The sequence below is a fragment of the Myotis yumanensis genome, unplaced genomic scaffold, assembly GCF_028538775.1.
Source record: "Myotis yumanensis isolate MYYU_CA2020_CCGP unplaced genomic scaffold, mMyoYum1.0.hap1 SCAF_3, whole genome shotgun sequence".
Taxonomy (NCBI): Eukaryota; Metazoa; Chordata; class Mammalia; order Chiroptera; family Vespertilionidae; genus Myotis; species Myotis yumanensis.
This window is the reverse complement of record NW_027223754.1, coordinates 168,134,953-168,156,567: the sequence shown is the minus strand read 5'-3', so window position 1 is coordinate 168,156,567 and position 21,615 is coordinate 168,134,953. Positions and strand designations below refer to the sequence as shown.

The window sequence follows — 21,615 nt, the reverse complement described above, 5'->3', positions numbered from 1 at the left end:
CTCTTTTCATAGTACTTCTGTAAAAAGGATGAATGCCATAAGAATTATCAAGTGTGTTCTTGTTATATTTATGTATTGAATTAGTAGCCTTTGTTTTTTTAAAAATATTATTTACTAGTATAATTTCAATTTGTTTCAGCTATTTGATAATTTTAATTTTGTGTTTCTTATTCCTTTGCTCTACTGTCATGTTTCTGCTCTTCCCTTTTTAATATCTTCTATTCCATCTGCATGCCTTTGTAAAGAAATGTGTTTTCTAGGTCAGTGCTACTATATTGAGGGTTCAATTAGCCTATAAAGACTTTAAGGACAATCCTATAAGCTACTTCTACTGAAACTAGGGATTCACTTAACAGTTGTGTCTCACCTGTTTCCTGGATCACTTCTCCTTCACTCTTTCTTTCTTAATTATTACTACATAGCCAGAACCTTCTGTGACTTGCCAACTCGACTAGCACTCTCCTGGCTTGGGTTTCTTTTCTGTGCTTATGGTGATGATAGCAGATCTATGGTCGTTATTAGCATTAGTACTAAACCTAGGTGTGGGGAAAGGAGAGGAAGCAAACAAAAGATGAAAAAACAGCCTAGCCAGTGATGGCGAACCTATGACACGCGTGTCAGAAGTGACACGCGAACTCATTTTTTTGTTTGATTTTTCTTTGTTAAATGGCACTTAAATATATAAAATAAATATCAAAAATATAAATCTTTGTTTTACTATGGTTGCAAATATCAAAACATTTCTATATGTGACACGGCACCAGAGTTAAGTTAGGGTTTTCTAAATGCTGACATGCCGAGCTCAAAAGGTTCGCCATCACTGGCCTAGCTAGGTTGGCTCAGTGAATAGAGCGTCGACTTGCGGACGGAAGAGTCCCAGGTTTGATTCTGGTCAAGGGCATATGCCCAGGTTTTGGGCTCGATCCCCAGTAGGGGGTGTGCAGGAGGCAGCCAATCAATGATTCTCTCAGATCATTGATGTTTCAATATATCTCCCCTCTCCCTTCCTCTCTCTGCAATCAATAAAAATATTTTTTTTTTTTTAAAGATGAAAGAACAGAGGATCCCTTGCTTCAGAATAGTTCATCCGTAATATATATCTTTGTTCATGTGAATGGATAAAGCTGGACAATGCTGCTCTGGGGGCATAATGAGATTGTAATCCATATGTTAGTATTGCTTAGATGTATTTCAGGGTACCTAAATACGTTAAGTATTCTTTAGTGGATGTTGTGAACATGGCAATAATTAATATTGAGTTTGGATGGAAAATACTAAATCATCTTTACTCAAACTTCTACAAATTGAGTTTTTTATTAAACACTAAAAAAATGTTAGTGTAATGTCTAGCATGTAATAAACATTCAATTAGTTGGGTTTTTATAATTTTCTTATATTTAATAATCTCCCAATTCATCTTGATTATGTGCCTGCTGTTCATTCCCTGTATATACCTTTATAATCCTAATAGTTACTATAGAGTAAGCCAAATTAGAGAAAAACTGCATTACTGTGGAATTGTTTCAACCCTTATTTTTTGTATCTTTAATCTTTCAATGTGAATATATTCCATAATGATACCTAAGTAACAAAAACAATAATACTAGCTAAGACAACAACTTGTGCTAGGAACTTTGTATTAAAGCATTTTCTCATTTAATCTTCACAACTCTATTAGGTAAAAATTTTAATTATATTTTAGAGATGAGGTCCCAGGACATAAATAAGTCACCCAGAGTCACCGACATGTTGACTTCATATTGTTCACCACAAATATGAAGTGGTACAAGGACTGAAACCTGGGTGTGAATCTGAAACCAAAACTTACTTCTCCATTATTCTAAAAGGTTCCTTTTTAAATTCTAGAAAGCCCCTTTATATCTAACATACTCATTAATTGAACTATTATGATATAGGATGTGAGTACCATTAAATGATAATTTTAGAACATTAATGCTAAAACTCTTAATACATTGGACTTATATGCATCTAATTTGAGCCATAAAAGTCATCCATTTATTCCTAATCTGGGTATTAAAATTGTAGTGTATTTCTAAAATTGGCATTTGGTTGGCATGTAGAAATTTAAATATTTGCTAGGAAAAAGAGATGTATACATGGTGTCTATGAGAATGAGAGTAAAAAAACCAGCATTCTTATGTATAGTACTTAGCACAGTGCCTGCTACATAGTTATGGTGCAGGTAGTATTTTGTTTTCCTGTATAGGATACTGTTAAAGATGACATCATAGGTTTCCTTTGAAGGATAGACTGTTGGACCTTCTTAAGAGCCTGCTAATAGCTCTGGCTGGGTAGCTCAGTTGGCTAGAGCATCATCCTGGTAACACCAAGGTTGTGGGTTTGATCCTCAGTCAGGGCACATATGGAAAGCAACCAATAAATGGAATAGCAAATCGATGTTTCCCTCGCTCTCCCTCTCCCTTTCTTCTCTGTCTCTTTAAAATCAATCAATAAATTTTTTTAAAAAGAGCCTGCTAAGAGAAAACCATTTTCATTGTTGCCCAGATTCTTTAAATTACTTTATATACTCTTAAAGTTACATTTTAGACCATAGTTTAACAACATTTTACATTTGAATTTGTTCCTTAAAAGAGTAGATGAAATAGAGGATTTTAAATGTGAATTTTTTTTTTTTTTTTAGCCAAACATTATTTTCACAAGTTTAAGGGATCTGGAGATGTTAAGGAGGCATCTGGACCCCAAGAAGGGATTTCCAGACTTGCAGAATGCTCGGGTGTAGAAAGTCTACAGGAAATGTCCCTGCTGAGAATGGCCACAGCTAATCCTTTCTAATACCATAGTTATTTCATTTTTTGGAGTTTATTCCTTCTCCTATTAATCAGCTGCATTAATTTAATTTCAGGAAAAATTTAGCAATAGAGAACAATATATGAAAGTAAATTGTATGATCATAGATTTTGTATTTCAGTAGTATTTTAAATGAGTAGTTTATATAAATACAAAATAAATTATATTTACTTCAAGGCAAATTTTTTATTCATAGTTACTTAATTTCATTCTGTTATATTTGCTAGTTAAAGTGCAAGATACAGGAAACAGTTTCTCGAAATGCTACCCTCTTCCGCTCTTTAGGAATTGATATCTTCTGAAGTTATAAAGAAAAAGGAAAAATGAATTGAAAAACGAAACATTTTAGTTTATAAATACTTACCTAAAGACTTGTCTTTCTCAGGAGCATGTAAAACACATGTTGAACATGCCTGTATCTATTAATTTCATGGACTGATGATATGCCAAATTCTTGTATGTAAAAACAGTTTACTTAAGAATGTGCCTATTTAAAGTATTTTTTATATGTTGCTCCCAGTTCCCTGTCCTTCACACATGAATCTTTCCTAAATTGGTACTGTGTAAACTGTGAATATTGGTATCTTCCTGGTTCCTTTCTTTGTGTACTAAACTTCTATGTATTCTCATCAAGAATGTAATTTATTGAAAATAGCACCATTCTTTATTTCTAAAATTGGTATTTAGTTGACATATAGAAATTTGAGCTTAAAAAGTTACTCAACCCATCAGCAAGCAGATCTGTAGCCTTAAAGGGGCAGCATAGATCACTTTAGCAAGAATTGGGAGAATAAGATTTGGGGTTTTTATTTTTAGAGTACTAGTGTTCAAATTTGTAGACCAGAAGTACATAACTAAGGAAGACATTACCACTAAACAGTTTTTTTGTTTATATCTCAGTGTGTTCTTACAAGAGAGGCTTGGAATGTATTAACTTGGTTTATATTTAACAAGAGAAAAAAACTTCATAGTTTAAGAAAATGAGGGAATGTTAAAGCAGGAAGAGCCTGAGATGTTATCTTGTACAAAATCCTCATTTTTAAGTGTTGAAGTAAATTTCCCACCTACACAAAGAACATCTGGTTTCCCATGATTTCTATTGTTGTCTTAATTCTGTCTGAAAAGATCTGTACATTTAGACAAAGTTAGAGTAAATCTATTTCTTCTTCTCTACAAGTGTTTAGAACTATCTCTTCTTACTTCGTCATTAAAATGTACTTTCCCAGTTCCTTCGGTTAGATCTTAGATATCCTGGTGTCTGGTTTATTCATCATCTTATTTACCTTAACCAGTTTCATTTTATAAATGATTTCAAAATGTGTACTTAGAATTGAACAAAGAAAAATTTATTATTTAATAAAAATGATTTTGAGAAAAATAGATATGGCTATAGTTTTTCTAACAGATTGAAATGTTTAAGTTTTAGAATAATCTAAATTTATTTTAAGGTCTTTAAAGTTTAATATTAATTAATAAGAAAGTAAGGATTTAAGAGCCTGAGATTTCAAGTTTTATATCAGGAAATAGTGTAAACGAGAATTTTCAGCCATAATTTACTCTTAAAAAGGTGATAAAGGAAAGCAAGATTATAATTTCTCATTTTAACAAAGAGCAATATCTTTGCCAAAAACAACAACAACACACCTGCTACATTAACTAACATTTCATGTTAATTTTACTTTTCTGGTCACTCACTGTGGGAGTTGTGCCTTTTCTGTCTTGATTAAAAGAAGAACCTAATAGTAAAAATTAGCTCTTTCTCAATAGAGTAGAGCATTGATACAGAATATTCTTCGAGAGTAACCATTCCAAAAAACATCTCTTGGAAATCTACTTTACGTTTACATTTACATTTCAGTTAGGGATACAGCTAATGATTTGGCAAGTCACTGCAAACAAGAATGTAAAGAAAAAGTAAACTTTTATATCCAGAAAGAAATATATTTTGCATTCTTATGTAAACGACCTACTTCTTAACCCTTTGCGGTCCAATGTTATTTTTGGAATTCAAACAGTCTGGTCCAAATTAATTGACGGGATTGAATGTTGAACTTTTTAATGTTATTGCTCAACTTTGGACCTGCTCCTAGCGCCTGGTCTGTTGAGTCAGCCTCGAGGTTGGACCGAAAAGGGTTAAAACAGCATTTAAATTGTACTTTGAAAAATATGCAGTACAATACATTGTCAGATACATGTTTCCAGCATTAATTTGTGTTGATAGACATTTGTAGTTGGTGATCTGTCACTGTCCCCAAAGCAAAATAAATCATCTTTCCTCCAAAATTTTGTTTCCCTTCTGGACTTCTCTATTAGAATAACAATAATAGTAACACTTGCCATTTATTGAGAATCTAGAGCTAGGCTCTTCATGTATAATTTCTTTAGTCTTCATAAGGCAGATTTTATTGCTTACACTTTATAGAAGAGGGAACTGAGGATCAGAGAGAATAAGTAGGTTGCCCAAGGTCACAAAGCTAGTTAAAAGGCATATTGATGAACAACATAAACTGATGAACTAAAACAGATCCAGAGACAGAGCAACATCGATCAGATGCTCAAACCTCAGAGGGAAGGTAGGGGAGGGAGGGAATAAGGGGGAGAGATCAACCAAAGGACTTGTATGCATGCATATAAGCATAACCAATGGACACAGACACCAGGGGGGTGAGGGCATGAATGGAAGTGGGGTGGGGAGGCAATGGGGCGATAAAGACACATATGTAATACCTTAATCAATACAGAAAAAAAAGGCATGTTGAAATTTGAGTCCTGATCTGTCAAGCTGGAAAGTTCACATCTTATCCATGACACACCTGCATTGCCCTAACATGCATGTTTTTCATGCATTCTTAAGGGTGGGATCCTATTATAGAAACAATTTCATCATATCCCAAAAGTGGATTGTTTCTCCTTAGAGCTTGGAACTCACAGTATTGTATGAATTTACATTTCTGAGAACTTTTTCAGCATTTTATTTTCTTCCTAACTTTTATGCTATGCAGCCTTATATGTTTGTGTTTTGTCTATTTTTTAAAAAAATTATTACGACTTTTTAATCGGAGACTTTCAGAAATTTTAAACTAAACTTTACCCAACCATTTTCAATATTTCCTTATAAATGAGCAAGTATATTTTCTCAAAGTTTAAATTTATTGTCTTTAAAGAATGCTTTGAAAATGTGCCACCATTACTAGGAGAAATTTGGTATTTTTCCCTTTGTCATTTTATAAATGAAATTTAAGTTAAGGATTCAAAGAAAATGTATTGCCTCAAATTGTTTTAAGCTACATTATAATTATTTATGTATTTTTCAGAGAGAAAGGGATATAGAAGGGGGGGAACACCTTATATTTAAAAGGCTAATACTTACAGTTAGAATCCTTTCAATTGTATTATTCATCCAAATTTATAACTGAGCAACTTTAAAAACTAAAGTTGTTAGTTAAAACATCTTACTGCAAAATAAGATTGACAACATTTTACTTAAATGGTTACATTATTTTTTTTACTCAAATTTTCTTTGCTTTCTACTGTACACTGCTTTATGTCACATTTACTACAAAATCTAAAAGGAAATATGCAAAGAAATAATAATTTGTAGTTGATTTGTTCTTGTGAAGAATGCGTAAGTAAATCAAATGGGTGCATTTATAGTCATTTTAATCTATAATTGTGTGTTGCTACCTAATTTATTAATATAAAAAATCTTAATTCTAAATAACATATATTCTATAACAATAACAACAATGTGATCTTGCCTCTGTGGTCAAATGAAATAAAGGAATCTGACTTCCTAAATATTTCTGTAAAAATAGCTATCTTAAATAATTTTTTAAATTAAAAAAAATATTTTTAAAAGATAGTCATTAAAACTACAAATGTAAATTTCATGTTAGAAGTGCACAACTATCAACATAATCAAACTGAGAAGCTTATACTATAAAATATGAATGTTTTCTAATGTCATCTCACAAATCATGCGGTTGTGCTTTTCCACAGAACACTCCTATGACGCCTTCACCAGCTGTACAAGTGCAGAGCCAGCCTAACAGTTCTCAGCCTTCTCCATTCAGTGCATCTAGTCAACATGGGGATTCAGTGAGAAAACCTGGACACAACTTCATGTGTCTGTGGCAGTCTTGTAAAAAGTAAATGGCAATTTTATTTAATATACATAAATGTTCTTTGTTTTAGAATGCTTTTACATTCCAATTTCTGTCATCTATAGTTTGTGAAAATTTTCGTTTTAAACCATTTTTAGCAAAAATATTTTATGCTAATTTAAGAGTGATGCTTACATAGATCCAGTGGCACCTAAGCTAAGAAATTTATATAAATGTCGGAAAGAGCTTCAATGGTAGGCTGTTAGGGAATGTGTTTCGATATTAGCTCTTTTTGTTTGTTTTGCTTTTTTTGTCCTAGCATCTGACACATGTTAATACCAGATGTGAGTCATGTTATTTCCAAGGTTCTAACAAAGTAATTTGCAGAAAGTCATTAGTATGTTTGTTTGCTTTTGTTTTTTAATTCATTTCATTTCATTTCATTATATTTTTATTTTTAAATTATAGTTGATGTACAATATTATATTAGTTTCAGGTTTATAACTCCATGATTAGACACTTATATAATTTATGAAGTGATCACCGTAATAAATTTAGTACCCATCTGACACCATATATAGTTATTACAATATTATTGACAATATTCCCTATGCTGTACTTTATATCCCTGTGACTATTCTATACCAATTTGTACTTCTAAATCCTTTTACCTTTTTCACCCATCCCCTAAGCTCCCTCCCCTTTGACAACCCACAAAATGTCCTCTATATCTATGAGTCTGTTTCTGTTCTGCTTGTTTATTTTGTTTTTTAGATTCCACATGTAAGTGAAATCATTTGGCATTTGTCTTTCTTTGTCTGACTTATTTCACTCAGCACAATACCCTCTTGTTGTGGATCCATGTTGTTGTGGATGGCAAGATTTCATTCTTTTTTTTATGGCTGAATCATATTCCATTATATAGGGTGGGGCAAAAGTAGGTTTACAGTTGTGAGTGTGCAAAACAATTTATTCTTATATTTTTATTTATTAATTATTTTCCATATGAACAACCATAAAGCTACTTTTGCCCCACTCTGTATATATGCACCACTTCTTTATCTGTTTGTCTATTGATGGACGTTTAAGTTGCTTCCATATTTTGGCTATTGTAAAAAATGTTAGAATAAACATATAAATATATGTCTTTTGATTTAGTATTTTGTGTTTCTTTGAATAAATACCCAGAAGTGGAATTGCTGAACCTTTTTTTTTCTCTCTTATAGTCTTTGCTTAAAGTCTATTTTGTCTGGTGTAAGTTTTGCTACCCCAGCTGGTTTTTTATTATTCGTTTCCATTTTCATGAAATAACTTTTTCCATCCCTTTGCTTTCAGTCTGTGTCTTTCCATCTGAAGTGAGTCTCTTGTAGACAGCATATGTAAGGGTTACATTTTCTTTTCCATTCAGTCACCCTGTGTCTTTAGAGCATTTAATCCATTTGATTTGCATTAAAGTAATTGTTGTCCTGGCTGGGTAGCTCAGTTGGTTAGAGTGTTGTCCTGATACGCCAAGGTTGCAGGTTCAGTCTTTGGTCAGGGTACATACAAGAAGCAGCCAGTGAGTGAGTGAGTAAGTAGAAAAACAAATTGGTGTTTTTCTCCCTGTGTGTCTCTCTCTTTCCATTCCTCTCTCTCTCTAAAATCAATAAAAAAAGTTATTGTTGATAGATATGCATTTATTGCCATTTTATTATTCATATTTTTAATCATTTTCTTAATGAGACCCTTTAATATGTCTTACATACGAGTTTGGTGGTGATGGATCCCTTTAGCTTTAGATTCATATCTAGGAAGCACTTTATGTGTACTTTGATCCTAAATGATAGTTTTGCTGGGTACTTTTGGTTGCTTTTCATTACTTTGAATATTTCTTGCCAATTACTTCTGCCCTGCAAAGTTTCTGTTGATAAATTAGCTGACAGTCTTATGGGAACTCCCTTGTAGGTAACTAACTGCTATTCCTTGCTGCTTTTAAGATTCTCTTTTGTCTTTAACCTTTGCCTTTTTAATTATGATGTGTCTTGGTATGGATCTTTTTGGGTTCATCTTATTTTGGACCCTGTGCTTATTGGACTTGTATCTCTATTCTATTCACCAGGTTAGGGAAGTTTTCTTGTAATTTTTAAAAATAGTTTTTAATTTCTTGCTCCTCTCTCTTCTCCTTCTGCCATCCCATGATGTGAATGTTGATACACTTGAAGTTGTCCCAGAAGCTCCTTATATTATCCTCATTTTGGGGGAATCTTTTTTCTTTTTGCTATTCTGATTCAGTGTTTTTTGTTTCCTCATATTCCAAATCATTTATTTGATTCTCTGATTCATCTACTTTACTATTGATTCTCTGTAATTTCATTTCAGTTATTGTGTTCTTTGCTTCTGAAGGGTGCTTTTTTTAAATGTTTTCTATCTCCATTTTTATTTCCTATCTCTTTGTTGAAGTTCTCACTAAGTTCATCTACTCTTCCCCTACTTTCATTGAGCATCCTTATAACCAATGTTTTGAACTCTTGACTCTGCATCTGATAGATTCCTTGTTTCCATCTTGTTTAGTTCTTTTTCTGGAGTTTTATTCTTTCCTTTCACTTGAGACATATTTCTTTGTCTCCTCATTTTGGTTACCTGCCTGTGTTTGTGTCTATGTGTAGGTAGAGCTGCTATGGCTCCTACTCTTGGTATAGTGACTTTATGTAGTAGGTGTCCGGTAGGTTCCTGTGGCCCTGCCTCCCCAGTCTCCTGAACTGGGTGCTCCAAGTGTGCCCTCCATGTGAGCTATGTGCACCCTCCTGTTGTAGTTGTGCCTTGATTATTGTTAGTACATTAATGGGAGTGATTTACCCTCAGGCTGACCCCACAGAGCAGAACTCACTTTAGCAGGTCTCAGATACCCAATGAGTCTACTGAGTTTGTTGATCATGGAGGTAGTGGGTGGTGCTTCACCATGGTGTGAAGCTGTCTATTGGTTACATTGGATCAGTGCCTCCTGGGAGGTAGAGGCCAATGTCAGCCATTGCTTGTGCCCTGCCCAGGGCCACTGGGCATGAGCTTCAAAATGATCTGCAGCTGGCTACTACTTGTGCTGGGCTTGGAGGTATCCAGAAGACGCCAAGCTGTGAACCAAGGGTGCTAGTGCCAGGCCTGGGGTTACTTAGCAAAAGGTACAGTTATGCAGAGGGCAGATGCTGCTTGTTTGAGATATTTTAGGAAAGTCTTTTAGGAAAATTGGCAGCACAAGCCAAGACAGGCCTTTTGTATGGAAAAGTCTGAAGGGCTTGGGTGGGCCTGAAAATTGGGTTGGGTGGGGTCTCAGGCAATCATCAGGGTGGGGCTAACTGTTAAATTAATCAGGTTGATGGAGAATCAGATATAGCACCTGCCTTCGGGTTCTTTGGGGGAAGGGCTCAGAAAAGGAACAATGGCCTCTGCCAGCACCTCTGTCTGGGAGAAAGCTGCCCCTCCAGCTCTTGAACCTGATGCCAGACAGTTCATTTCCTCCCCATATGTCTCCAGTGGCAGTTGAGCTGCTTTCCTAGCGTTGGAGCTCAGAGGGAGTGAGCCCAAGTACATCTGACTGCACCCTTTAAAAAGAATGCCTTATGTCCAGCTGGGGTGGCTCGGTGGTTGAATGTCGACCTATGCACCAGGAGGTCAAGGTTTGATTCCCAGTCAGGGCATATGCCTGGGTTGCAGCCTTGATCTCTAGTGCAGGATGTTTAAGAGGCAGTCTTTCAATGTTCTCTCCCATCATTGGTGTTTCTATCTCTCCCTCTCCCTTCCTCTCTGACATCAATAAAAACATTTAAAAAAGAAAAAAATGCCTAGGATTCCAGCAGCACTTTGTCTCAGCTACAATCTCTGCTGGTTCTCACAGCCAGAAGTTACGGGGACTTCTCTTCCCAGCACTGGAACCCTGGGCTCGGCAGGGCCAGGTGTGGGTCTGGGACCCCTGGCTCCCCAGGAAGGACCTCTGCTGCTGAGATATCCCTCCAACTTTTTAACCACAGGTGGGTTGGGGACCAGCCCATTCTGCATATCTTTCCCTCCTACCTCAATGTGGCTATTCTCTATATTTTTAAATGAGTATTTCTGTTCAGGTAGATTTCAGGTGGTTTTGAAATGGTTGTTCTGTAGTGTAGTTGTAATTTTGATGTGGTTGTGGGAAGTTACGAGTACTGCATTTACCTACATCACCATTTTGACTGGAAGCCAGGTACTAGATTTCAACGAGAGAATCTGATTTTTTTGTTTGGCTATGAAAAGAGATAGTGTGTTTTTTTTAAGTGACTATAAGTTAGTGGACACTGAAGAATTTCTGTATATTGAAACTTAAAGTTAATAATCTGTTAGGAAAAATGACTTGTCTTAAATTTGAGTTTGGGATGGACAATCCATGAAACTTCTTTTTAAAGCCATAGATCTCACAGTTTAATAACTAAGATGAATAATGAGTAGAACTGAACTTCTTAAGGCTTTCTTTGACTTGAAGGAAAACTTGAAAATAATACTGTTTAAAACAAAATCTTAGTTCCTTTAACATACTCAGCCAAGAACCTTTGCCATGTCACACTTTAGAGTTCTAAGACTAATGTACTTATCTTAATGAAATAATATTCTCATCTTTTAGATATCACAGATGCTCTTTCACTTTTTCTAACTGATAGCGGAAATCAGATCCTTTTAAAAATTATATTTGCTCTTCATAATATTTATCTTTAGACTTTGTATTTCACTGTGAACTTCATATATTGTTGTATGATTGCGGCTATCAATATAGCCCAGGGATTGTTAGCAGTATGAAAAATTTCTTTGGACAGTGTTTCTCATTTTAAAATCTCAACCCAGTAGTGGAGTCATGAAATCATTTGTTCCGTCTCTACCAGTGAGTTTTTGCCTCTTTCCTTTGCAATTAAAAATGAATAAAATATATCAGAGTCTATTCATGTTAGTAAGGGTAAGTATTGTTTCCAGTTATATATGTATATTACATATATATGTGTGTGTGTGTGTGTGTGTGTGTGTGCGTGCGCTAAATCATAGTGTATAATAGGTCCTTTAGTCCTAGCTGGTGTGGTTCAGTTGGTTGGAGCATTGTCCCATGCACCGAAAGGTTTTGGGTTTGATTCCCAGTCAGGGCACATACCTAGGTTGCAGGTTTGATCCCTAGTCAGGATGTGTAGGAAAGGCAACTGATTGATGTTTCTTTCTCTCCCTTTCTTTCTTTCTTAAAAAAAATTTTTTTAAAGGTTGCTTAAAAATTAGTGCTTTAGGCTGTTTCTGATTACTTTTTTTTTTCACTCATTTAATTCAGCCACATATCTTTTTTGTGTGTGTAGCTTCTGGAGTAGGTACTATTTGTTGACTAAAAAGTTTAATAATAGCTGCTTTACTTGAAGTATTAGAGTATTTTAAGAAATCACCCTAGCCAAGTAGCTCAGTTGGATAGTGTTGCCCAATATGCCAAGGTTTCGGTTTCAATCACCATTCAGGGCACATATAAGAATCAACCAGTGAATGAATAAATATGTGGAACAACATATCTCCCCTCTCTCTCTCTCTTTCTCTCTCCTTAGTACATTTAAAAAAATAATTTTTTTTTTTACTGGAATTGTAAATGCTCAGCACAATTTTCCATCTTGCTAGTAGGATCAATATTTCAAAATTTGATGATGTAACTTTTCTTTGCAAGCCTTTTCTGAATAACAGGCTCAACAAGCCTCTTAAAACCATGTTTAAAGCCAGTTTTAGATACTCATTAGTATTAACTTCAGTTTGATTTTGCAAATATTTATGGAGGGTGCATGTGCTAGGAGCTAGAAATGTGGAGATCACTCTCAGTCCTTAAGGAAGCAGATCCAGAAAACTCCAGACAAATAAAGTACAGTACCATTAAGAATAATGGACAGTTAATATAATGCTGAGATGGTTGGGAAAGTTTCACTACAGACATTACTTTTGAATTGGGTCTTAAAAAGTGAGTAGGTGTATGTTATGCAAAAATAATTCTAATCCAAATAGCAAGTGTAGGGAATTATTTAAGGAACTAGTACACCCAGGGACCTATGAGAAGCTTAGGATGCCAAGAGCATAAGCACATGAAGGGAGTGAGAAATGGCTATTATTCATCTTTAGTTTCAATTCCGCATGGAAAAATACATCATAGCTATATTGTCCACTAAGTGGCTATGCTCTAATTAATATCACATCAAAAACATGTAACAACATTCCTTGTTTCCATAAGATTTCTAACTAAAATTATTTCCTTTGCTGATATTTTATTGTGAAATGTTTACTATTTAAAGTTGAAATAATCATAAGCTTTACTGCTTTCATAGAATTAAAGTGGTTTTAAATATACATTTAACCTGTATTTATGATCATATCTGTGGTACGATCATACTTTACATAGACTTTTTGTATTTGTAAGTCTTTTTTTCTGTATATTATATAGATTGTTTTCATTGAGCCACCCACACTTACACCACGGTATCAGTGCATACTAGGATTGTGTTTTTCATCTGCAGGAATGTATCTTGAGAAGATGGAAACGACCCCCCCCCCCCTTTTGCCCCCCACTCTTTAAACATAATCTACACCTCTGCAGAAAAAGAATGTTAATCCCTTCAATACAGGGTGGGCCAAAATAGGCTTACAGTTGTGAGCATGCAAAATCCTTAATGACTGTTTCTCATACTCACAACTGTAAACCTACCTTTGGCCCACTCTGTATTGAGTTCTAAATGTATCGAGTCAGTATTTACATTTCTCCATTTCTTTTGTTTATTTAGAGTTTAAATTGGTATACAAGATTGCCGCTGGTTGCGAAGTCCTTTAAATCTCTTTTAATCTGTAGATTATCTTCTCTCTCTCTCTCTCTCTCTCTCTCTCTCTCTCTCTCTCTCTCTCCTAATTGTTTTCCTTGCAATTTTTCATTGATAAAAGCAGTTCATTTGTCCTGTACAGCATCACAATCTGAATTTTGCTGGTATTGTTTGGCATGTTACTCTGACCCTGTATTTTCTGTCAGTTGGTAGTTAGGTCTAGATAGTTGATCAGATTTTGGTTTGATTTTTATAAACAACCATTTTATTTTTAATAATTCTTTATTGTTGAAGGTATTGCATATGTCCCCTTTTTTCCCCATTGACCCCCTCCAACCCGCCCAAGTCCTCCCCCTCCCCGCCCCAGGCTTTCAGCACCCTATTATCTGTGTCCATGGCTTATGCATTAAAGGTCTGTGGTTGATTACCTCCCTCCCACCCACCCACCCTCCCCTGCCTTCCCTCTGAGATTCAGCACTCTGTTCCATGCTTCCATCATTTTAGAAATGACATGGGTACTTCCATCAGGAGATATGTAATATCTTGTCTCTATTTTTGTGAGGTAAACAGCCATTAGAATCATTGCATGGATCCATTATTTCATTAAGGTTTTAAAATGTAAAAGTTCGTTTATTATCACTTTGATTTTTTTTGAGGAATAGTTTGTAGAGAAAAGGTTAGATAGGTTTTTTATTTCTCTTGTTTACCAATTTTCAAAATAATGAGTTATTTACTAACACTATACAAAGGTGACTATGAGGTTTGGTTGGTTGGTGGTTTTTTATTTCAGTATCATTATAAACGAAATTATTAATTTAAACATTTTGAAGTGTTTTAATCCATTGCAGTTAATTATGTACTTCTTGATGTTCCATCCAATTGTTGTATCTTTGGCCACTGAAGGCCTATTCAAGCTGGATTCCAGGTCCTTTGGTTGTGATCTTAATATAATTTTTTTGATAGCTTCCTTGCTTTCTGTTAGACAGAATGTTTCAGGCTTCTCTTGTACATTTCCTGCCCCATACCTGGAATAAAGTATTTCTGCAAGGACATCTGGTGTCTTTTAATAAGAATTGGTATTTAAGCTCCTTCTCATCACTTTTAAGTTGGTTATTGCTTCAAGGACTTTTCAGTTGACAGACTAGAAAAATAAATGGTTTTTATCTCATGTTTAGAAAGACCTTCTCAACTCTAAGATCATAAAATACACATTTTATTGCCTTCCACTACTTTAACCCTTTGAGTGCCAGCCAATATCCTAGGAACTATGCTAAAATTGTCAAGGTATTTTTGCTGATTTTACAGCAGTTTAGGAAAAAAAATTATGAAAATTAGGCAGATAAATGCCAGTGGTCAATTTTAGAACTACAGACATTCAGCATCATAAGTAATCTGCACTTAGGTGTCATCTGTCAAAGAGTGAACTACTAGCCTCTAATAGTGACACTGCAGGAGGAGCGCGATAGCGCGCCCGGCACTTTTGGCGAGAGACAGGAGGAGCGCGATCGCACTTCCCAGCACTCTAGGGGTTAATATTTTAACTTTTTGTTCCATCTATAATTTAGTTTCATGTATCTAGCTTTATTGTTTTCCAAATGACTAACATGTTAACTAGTTCATCTTTCCCTTGGGCATTTGAATTTTCACCTTTGATATATACTAAATTCCTGTATGCTTTTACTTCTGGATTAGTGGCTCGGTGCACGAAACTCATGCATGGAGGGACCCCAGCCTGCACCCTCTCCAATTGGGAACCCCTTGGGGGATGTCTGACTGCTGGCAGTCAGATATCCCTCTTGCAATCTAGGACTACTGGCTCCTAACCGCTCACCTGCCTGCCTGCCTGATTGCCCCTAAGTGCCCCTGCCTGCCTGGCTCTAACCTCTTTGCCTGCCTGCCTGATCACGCCTAACTGCCTCTGCCTACCTGATCGCCCCCAACTGCCCTCCCCTGCCGGCCTGATCTCGCCCCCAATGCCCTCCCCTGCCAGTCTGATTTCACCCCCAACTGCCCTCCCCTGCCAGCCTTATCTCGCCCCCAACTGCCCTCCCCTGCCAGCCTGATCGCCCCTAACTGCCTCTGCCTGCCTGATTGCCCCTAATTGCTTCTGCTTCGGCCCCCACCACCATGGCTTTGTCCGGAAGGAAGTCAGACGTCCGGAAGATGGCCGGTTAACCCGGTCTAAGTAGCATATTACCCTTTTATTAGTATAGATAGATTATATAGGATAGGATTGCTTAAATGGGGGGTGGGGAAGCCTTTTCAGCAGGAGGAGATGCTCTTGGCAGACAAAAATACATAATCCCTATACTGGACTGATAGCCAACCATATATATGCACTATACTGCCAAACCAGTCATTTAAAAATTGAACTGCTTTCTTACACCTTACACCAAACAGCTGTTGCCCTTAAAACCCCTCCTCAGCCGCCACCTTAGGTTCTGTCTTCGCAGTTCACCCAGATTAGGTTCTGATTGGTCGGTTTCTATGCCTATCAGCGTCAAAAGCTCCGCCTCCTAGGCAGCCATTAGCTCCTCTCAGTTCACCCAGATTTGGTTCTGATTGGTTAGTTTCTATGCCAGTCAGTGTCTCTGGGTCTATCTCTGGGCGTGATCAGAGAGGCGGGGCTGATCAGCAGCTGCCCCAGGCTACTGGCAAGCGGGGGAGGGCAGGGGGGGGGGTGAACTGCCCATCTCTTGGAGAGAAAGAGGCTCGGCTGCTGGCGAGGCAGCTGCTGATCAGCCCCGCCTCTCTCTCTGAGAGGTCAGCAATTCAGCCTGCTCGCCTGTTGCGCACAGTCTGGCATTCGTTTGAGCCTTCGGTCGTATTGGACGTTATGGACCTTGGCTTTTTTTTATATATAGATTATTTGTTATTACACTGGTTTGTATCCTTATACCTTCACTGTAAATTTTAATGTTAGATATGGCAAGATCCTGCTCTTAATTATTTTTTTCAGAGTATTTCCATTATCTTTTCAAGCACTTAATCTTGTACCAGGCACTGTACTACTTTTGGTTTGCTTTTGTTTGTAAATTCTGACCTGAGGATATTTTTCCTTTTTTTAGAGAGAGAAAGTGTAAAGGGGAAGGAAGAGGGGGAGAGAGAGAAACATTGACAGAGAGAGAGATGTCGATTGGTTGTCTCCTGAACCCACCCAGCTAAGGCCAGGATGAAACCTGCAACTGAGGTACATGCGCTTGACCGGAAATTGAACCCCAGACCCTTTGGTCTGTGGGCTGTGCTGTTTAACCACTGAGAAAAACCAGCCAGGGCCTACTTTTTGAAATTAGAATGATGTATAATTTAGAGTTGGTACCTGCATAGATATTTCTTATTTCAAATAAACCTCAGAATGGTTCTAGAGATCCTCCAAAAAAGCATGTTGGGATTTTCATTTTAATTACTTTTAATGAATAGGTATTTTTTGTTTGTGCTTAATAGTGAACATTTCCCAATATTGATTTTTCCTTTACAAGTAAAAGATATCAACCCAAGGTATTATAGTCTTATTTACCTGAGTAGAGCTTTAATATTTGTGTGTGTGTGTGTATCCCATGTTCAAAGGCTGTTAAATCGCGTTGTTTACCCATATCTTCAGAAAAAAATCACTTCTACTGTCGTGGTAAACAACCTGCTTCCCTGCTTATAATGGTCTGGCTCTATAGCGGTGGTCGGCAAACTCAGAGCCAAATATCAACAGTACCACGATTGAAATTTCTTTTGAGAGCCAAATTTTTTAAACTTAAACTATATAGGTAGGTACATTGTTATTAACTTAATTAGGGTACTCCTAAGGCTTAGGAAGAGCCACACTCAAGGGGCCAAAGAGCCGCATGTGGCTTGCGAGCCACAGTTTGCCAACCATGGCCCTATAGCAACTTCAGCGTGAAATTATAGCTGATTTGCCTACAAATGTCAGGTGGTCATAATAATCTGGCTACTCAGTGTATATTATGCAACTTTATTAAGGTTATTGCTAGTTGTGTCTCTTTTTGTTGCTGTCATAAATGGTCTTAGCTTCTATTATATTTTTCAACTGATGGTTGTTTTCTATATTAATACTGCTTATCCTCTCATCCAATTGTAATATCTAATGTTTCCAGACAGTTACATACTCGTAGTGATAGTATTTATTCTTACCTTTTTAAAAAATGAGTGGACTATTTTTTAAAGCAGTTTTAGGTTTATAGAAAAACTGAACAGAGTATCCATATGCTGCCTCTTTCCTGCATAGTTTCCTTTAATATTGATCTTGAATTATTGTGGTACATATGTTATGATTGATGAGTAATATTTACTAGTATATGTTATTATTAAAGTCCATAGTTTCCAATAGGTTTCAGTCGTTGTGTTATATAGTTCTACTAGAGGCCCAGTGCACGAATTTGTGCATGGGTGGGATCCAGCCAGCCTGCCCTTATCGGGGCCAGGCTGGCCAGGGGGAGGGGCCGCAGGAGGTTGGCCGGCTGTAGTGCACATCATAGCAACCTGTCGTTCTGGTCGCTTTGCTTTTTTATATATACTAGAGGCCCGATGCATGAAATTCGTTTACAGGGGCAGGAGGGTGGTCCCTCAGCCCAGCCTACACCCTCTCTCAATCCAGGACCCCTTGGGGGATGTCCTACTGCCGGTTTAGGCCCAATCCCAGTGGGACATCCCCTAAACCGGCAGTAGGACATCCCTCTCGCAATCCGGGACTGCTGGCTCCTAACTGCTCGCCTGCCTGATTGCCCCTAACCTCTCGCCTGCCTGCCTGATTGCCCCTAACCACCTCTGCCTCGGCCCCCACCACGGTGGCTTCGTCCAGAAGGTCTTTTGGCTGTCTGGTCTAATTAGCACATTATGCTTTTACTATTATAGATAGATGGATTTTGATAATACATAATGTCATGTATCCACTATTACAGAATCACTCAGAATAGTTTCACCACCCTCCCTTGTTTCACCTATTCATCTCTTTTCACTACCTCCATTCCAGACCTTGGCAGGTCCAGATTTTTTACTTTCTGTAGAGTTTTGTCTTTTCCAGAATGTCATATTGTTGGAATCATACAGTATGTAAACCTTTTCAGACTGGGTTCTTTCACTAGCAGTATAGTTGTGAGTACATGAACCACATAGTTCTAGTCTTCCACAATTATTTATTAATTATTGTATTATTTTCCATACAAATAACTATAAACCTACTTTTGCCCCACTCTGTATATAATGCAAGTTTCTCCATGTCTTTTCTGGCTTGATAGCTCATTTCTTTTTCTTGCTGAATAATATTTCTTTGTATGGATGTACCAGTTTACTTATCCATTTACCTGTTAACATTTTGGCTGCTTCTGGGTTTTGGCAATAATAAATAAAGATGTTATAAAAGTTTGTGTGCAGGTTTTTGTATGGACACAATTTTTCAACTCATTTGGGTAAATACCTAGTATAAAAATTGTTTGATCTTATGGTAAGACATGTTTAGCATGTAAGAAACTGCCAAGCTGTTTTACAAAGTGGCTGTACCACTGCATTTCTACTAACAGTGAAGGCGAGTTCCTGGTGCTCCACATCCTCATCAGCACTTGGTATTGTCAGTTTTTTAGGTTTTAGCCATTCTAATAGATGTGCATTTGTTTTAATTTGGGTTTTCCTATTGATGAAAGATCTTGAGCATTTTTTCATATGCTTATTTACCATCTATAAATTACCTTTGTTGGAGTGATAAAAGACATTATTTTGCTAAGTTTTTAGTAATCCATGGATATTAGATTTTGTCAAATGCTTTTTCTGTCTCTATTAATATGTTCATATGATTTTCCTTTTAGCCTGTTGTTGTGATGGATTACATCAATCAGTGTTTGAATGGTGAAATAATCCTTGTATACCTGGATTGCATGAATGAATGCATGAATGAATGAATGAATGAATGTTTAGCTTGCTTAAGATATTTATTCACTGCTCTCATAGTTAGCCTCAATGGCTCAGCAAAAGGGTAGTAGAGCAAGGTTGTGGCATACAGTGACACAGTGCATCCTCATTTTTCATTGTTACATAGCAGTTTTTATACATTGCTTCAATTTGCTAATATTTTTTTGTGGATTTTTACACCTATGTTCATGAGTGATAATGGTCTGTAGTTTTCCTGACTTTGCTTTTGGTATTAGAGTAATGCTGGCCTCATATAGTGAGTTAGGAAATGTTCACTCCATGATTTTCTGTTAGGAATTATAGAGAACTAGAGGCCCAATGCATGAAATTCGGGCAAGGGGCTTTGGCCGCTGTGGCTTTGTCTGGAAGGTCGTCTGGAAGGACGTCCGGCTATCTGGTCTAATTAGCATATTATGCTTTCATTATTATAGACATAGATAGATTAGTATAATTTCCTCCTTAAATGTTTGGTAGAAGTCACCAGTAAAATCATCTTGTCCTGGTGGTTTCTTTTTTAGAAGGTTATTAATCAATGATACATTTACTTTAATAGTCATAGGCTTATTCAGATTATCTATTTCTCCTTGTGTGAGTTTTGGCAGATTGTGTCTTTTCGAGAATTGGTCTGTCATCTAAGTTACCATATTTGTGGCATAGAGTTATTCATAATATTCCTTTATTATCTCTTTAATGTTGTGGGCTCAGTAGCAAGAGCTACTGATATTAAAATTTGTGACTTTCCCCCTTTTTTTTCCCTTGGATAAGCTGACTAGAGCTTTATCTACTTTATTGATCTTTTCATAGATCCAGCTTTTGATCTGGTTGATATTTTTTTCTATTGCTTCCCTGTTGTCATTTAATTGATTTCTGCTCTAACTTTTATTATTACTGTTTGCTTTGAGCTTATATTGCTCTTCTTTCTCTAGTTTCTTAAGGTGGAAGCTTAAGTTATTGATTTTAGGTATTTTCTAATGCATGTATTTAATGCTATAACTTTCCCTCTAGATACTGCTTTACCTGTATTCCACAAATTTTTATAAATTGTATTTTCATTTTCACTTAGTTAAAAATATTTTAGAAGTGTGCTATATAATCTCCAAATATTTTGGGATATTCCAGCTATCTTATTGTTAGTGACGTCTAGTTTAATTCTATTGTGATCTAAGTGCATACTTTATCTGATTTTTATTCTTTTAAATTTGTTAAGGTGTGTTTTGCATCCAGGAATGTGGTCTATCTTGGTGAATGTTCCAAGTGGGCATGAGAAGAATGTATTTTCTGCTGTTGTTGAAGTATTATATAAATGTCAGCTGGATTCAATTGATTCATGGTGCTATTCAGTTCATCTCTATCTTTACAGATTTTCTGCCTGGTGGATCTGTCACTTACTGATAGAGTTTTACGTATAATATTTCTTTATTTGTCCTTGCAATTCTATCAGATTTTGACTCATATTTTGATGCTTTGTGTTGGGAGCATATACCTTAAGAATTGTATGTCTTTGTGAAGAATTGACCTCTTTATCATTATGTAGTATTCCTCTTTATCCCTCATAATATCCTTACTCGGAATTCTGCTTTGTCTGTAATTAATATAATAACTCCCAACTTTCTTTTGATTAGTGTTAGCATGATATGTCTTTCACCATCCCTTTAATTTTAATCTGTCTTTATATTTAACCACACATAGTTGGGTGTGTTTTTTATCCACTCATATTTAAAATGATTATCGATACAGTTGCATGAATATCGTATATTTAAATGTCTATTTCACTTGTTTTTTGACTCCTTTGTCTTCCCATGTTATTCTGCATTCTTTGTTTTTGAGTCTTTTATGTTTTAATTTTCTCTGTTGGCATATCAATTTTACTTTTTTAAAACATTTTTTATGGTTGTTATAGAATTTGAAATATGTATTTACAGCTAATGTAAGTCTTCTTTCAAACAACAATGCCC

The 21,615-nt window shown here is 36.2% G+C and overlaps 1 protein-coding gene across 2 annotated transcripts in view; it reads left to right on the top strand.

The window, feature by feature from the left end:
• The window catches only part of ARID2 (AT-rich interaction domain 2), a 192,384-nt gene that overhangs the window by 144,828 nt on the left and 25,941 nt on the right, over positions 1 to 21,615 (top strand). For both annotated transcript variants that reach the window (XM_070410384.1, XM_070410385.1), the window contains exon 16: positions 6,829 to 6,977. In XM_070410384.1, the coding sequence (XP_070266485.1) occupies positions 6,829 to 6,977 (149 nt within the window). The remainder of the gene's footprint in view (positions 1 to 6,828; positions 6,978 to 21,615) is intronic.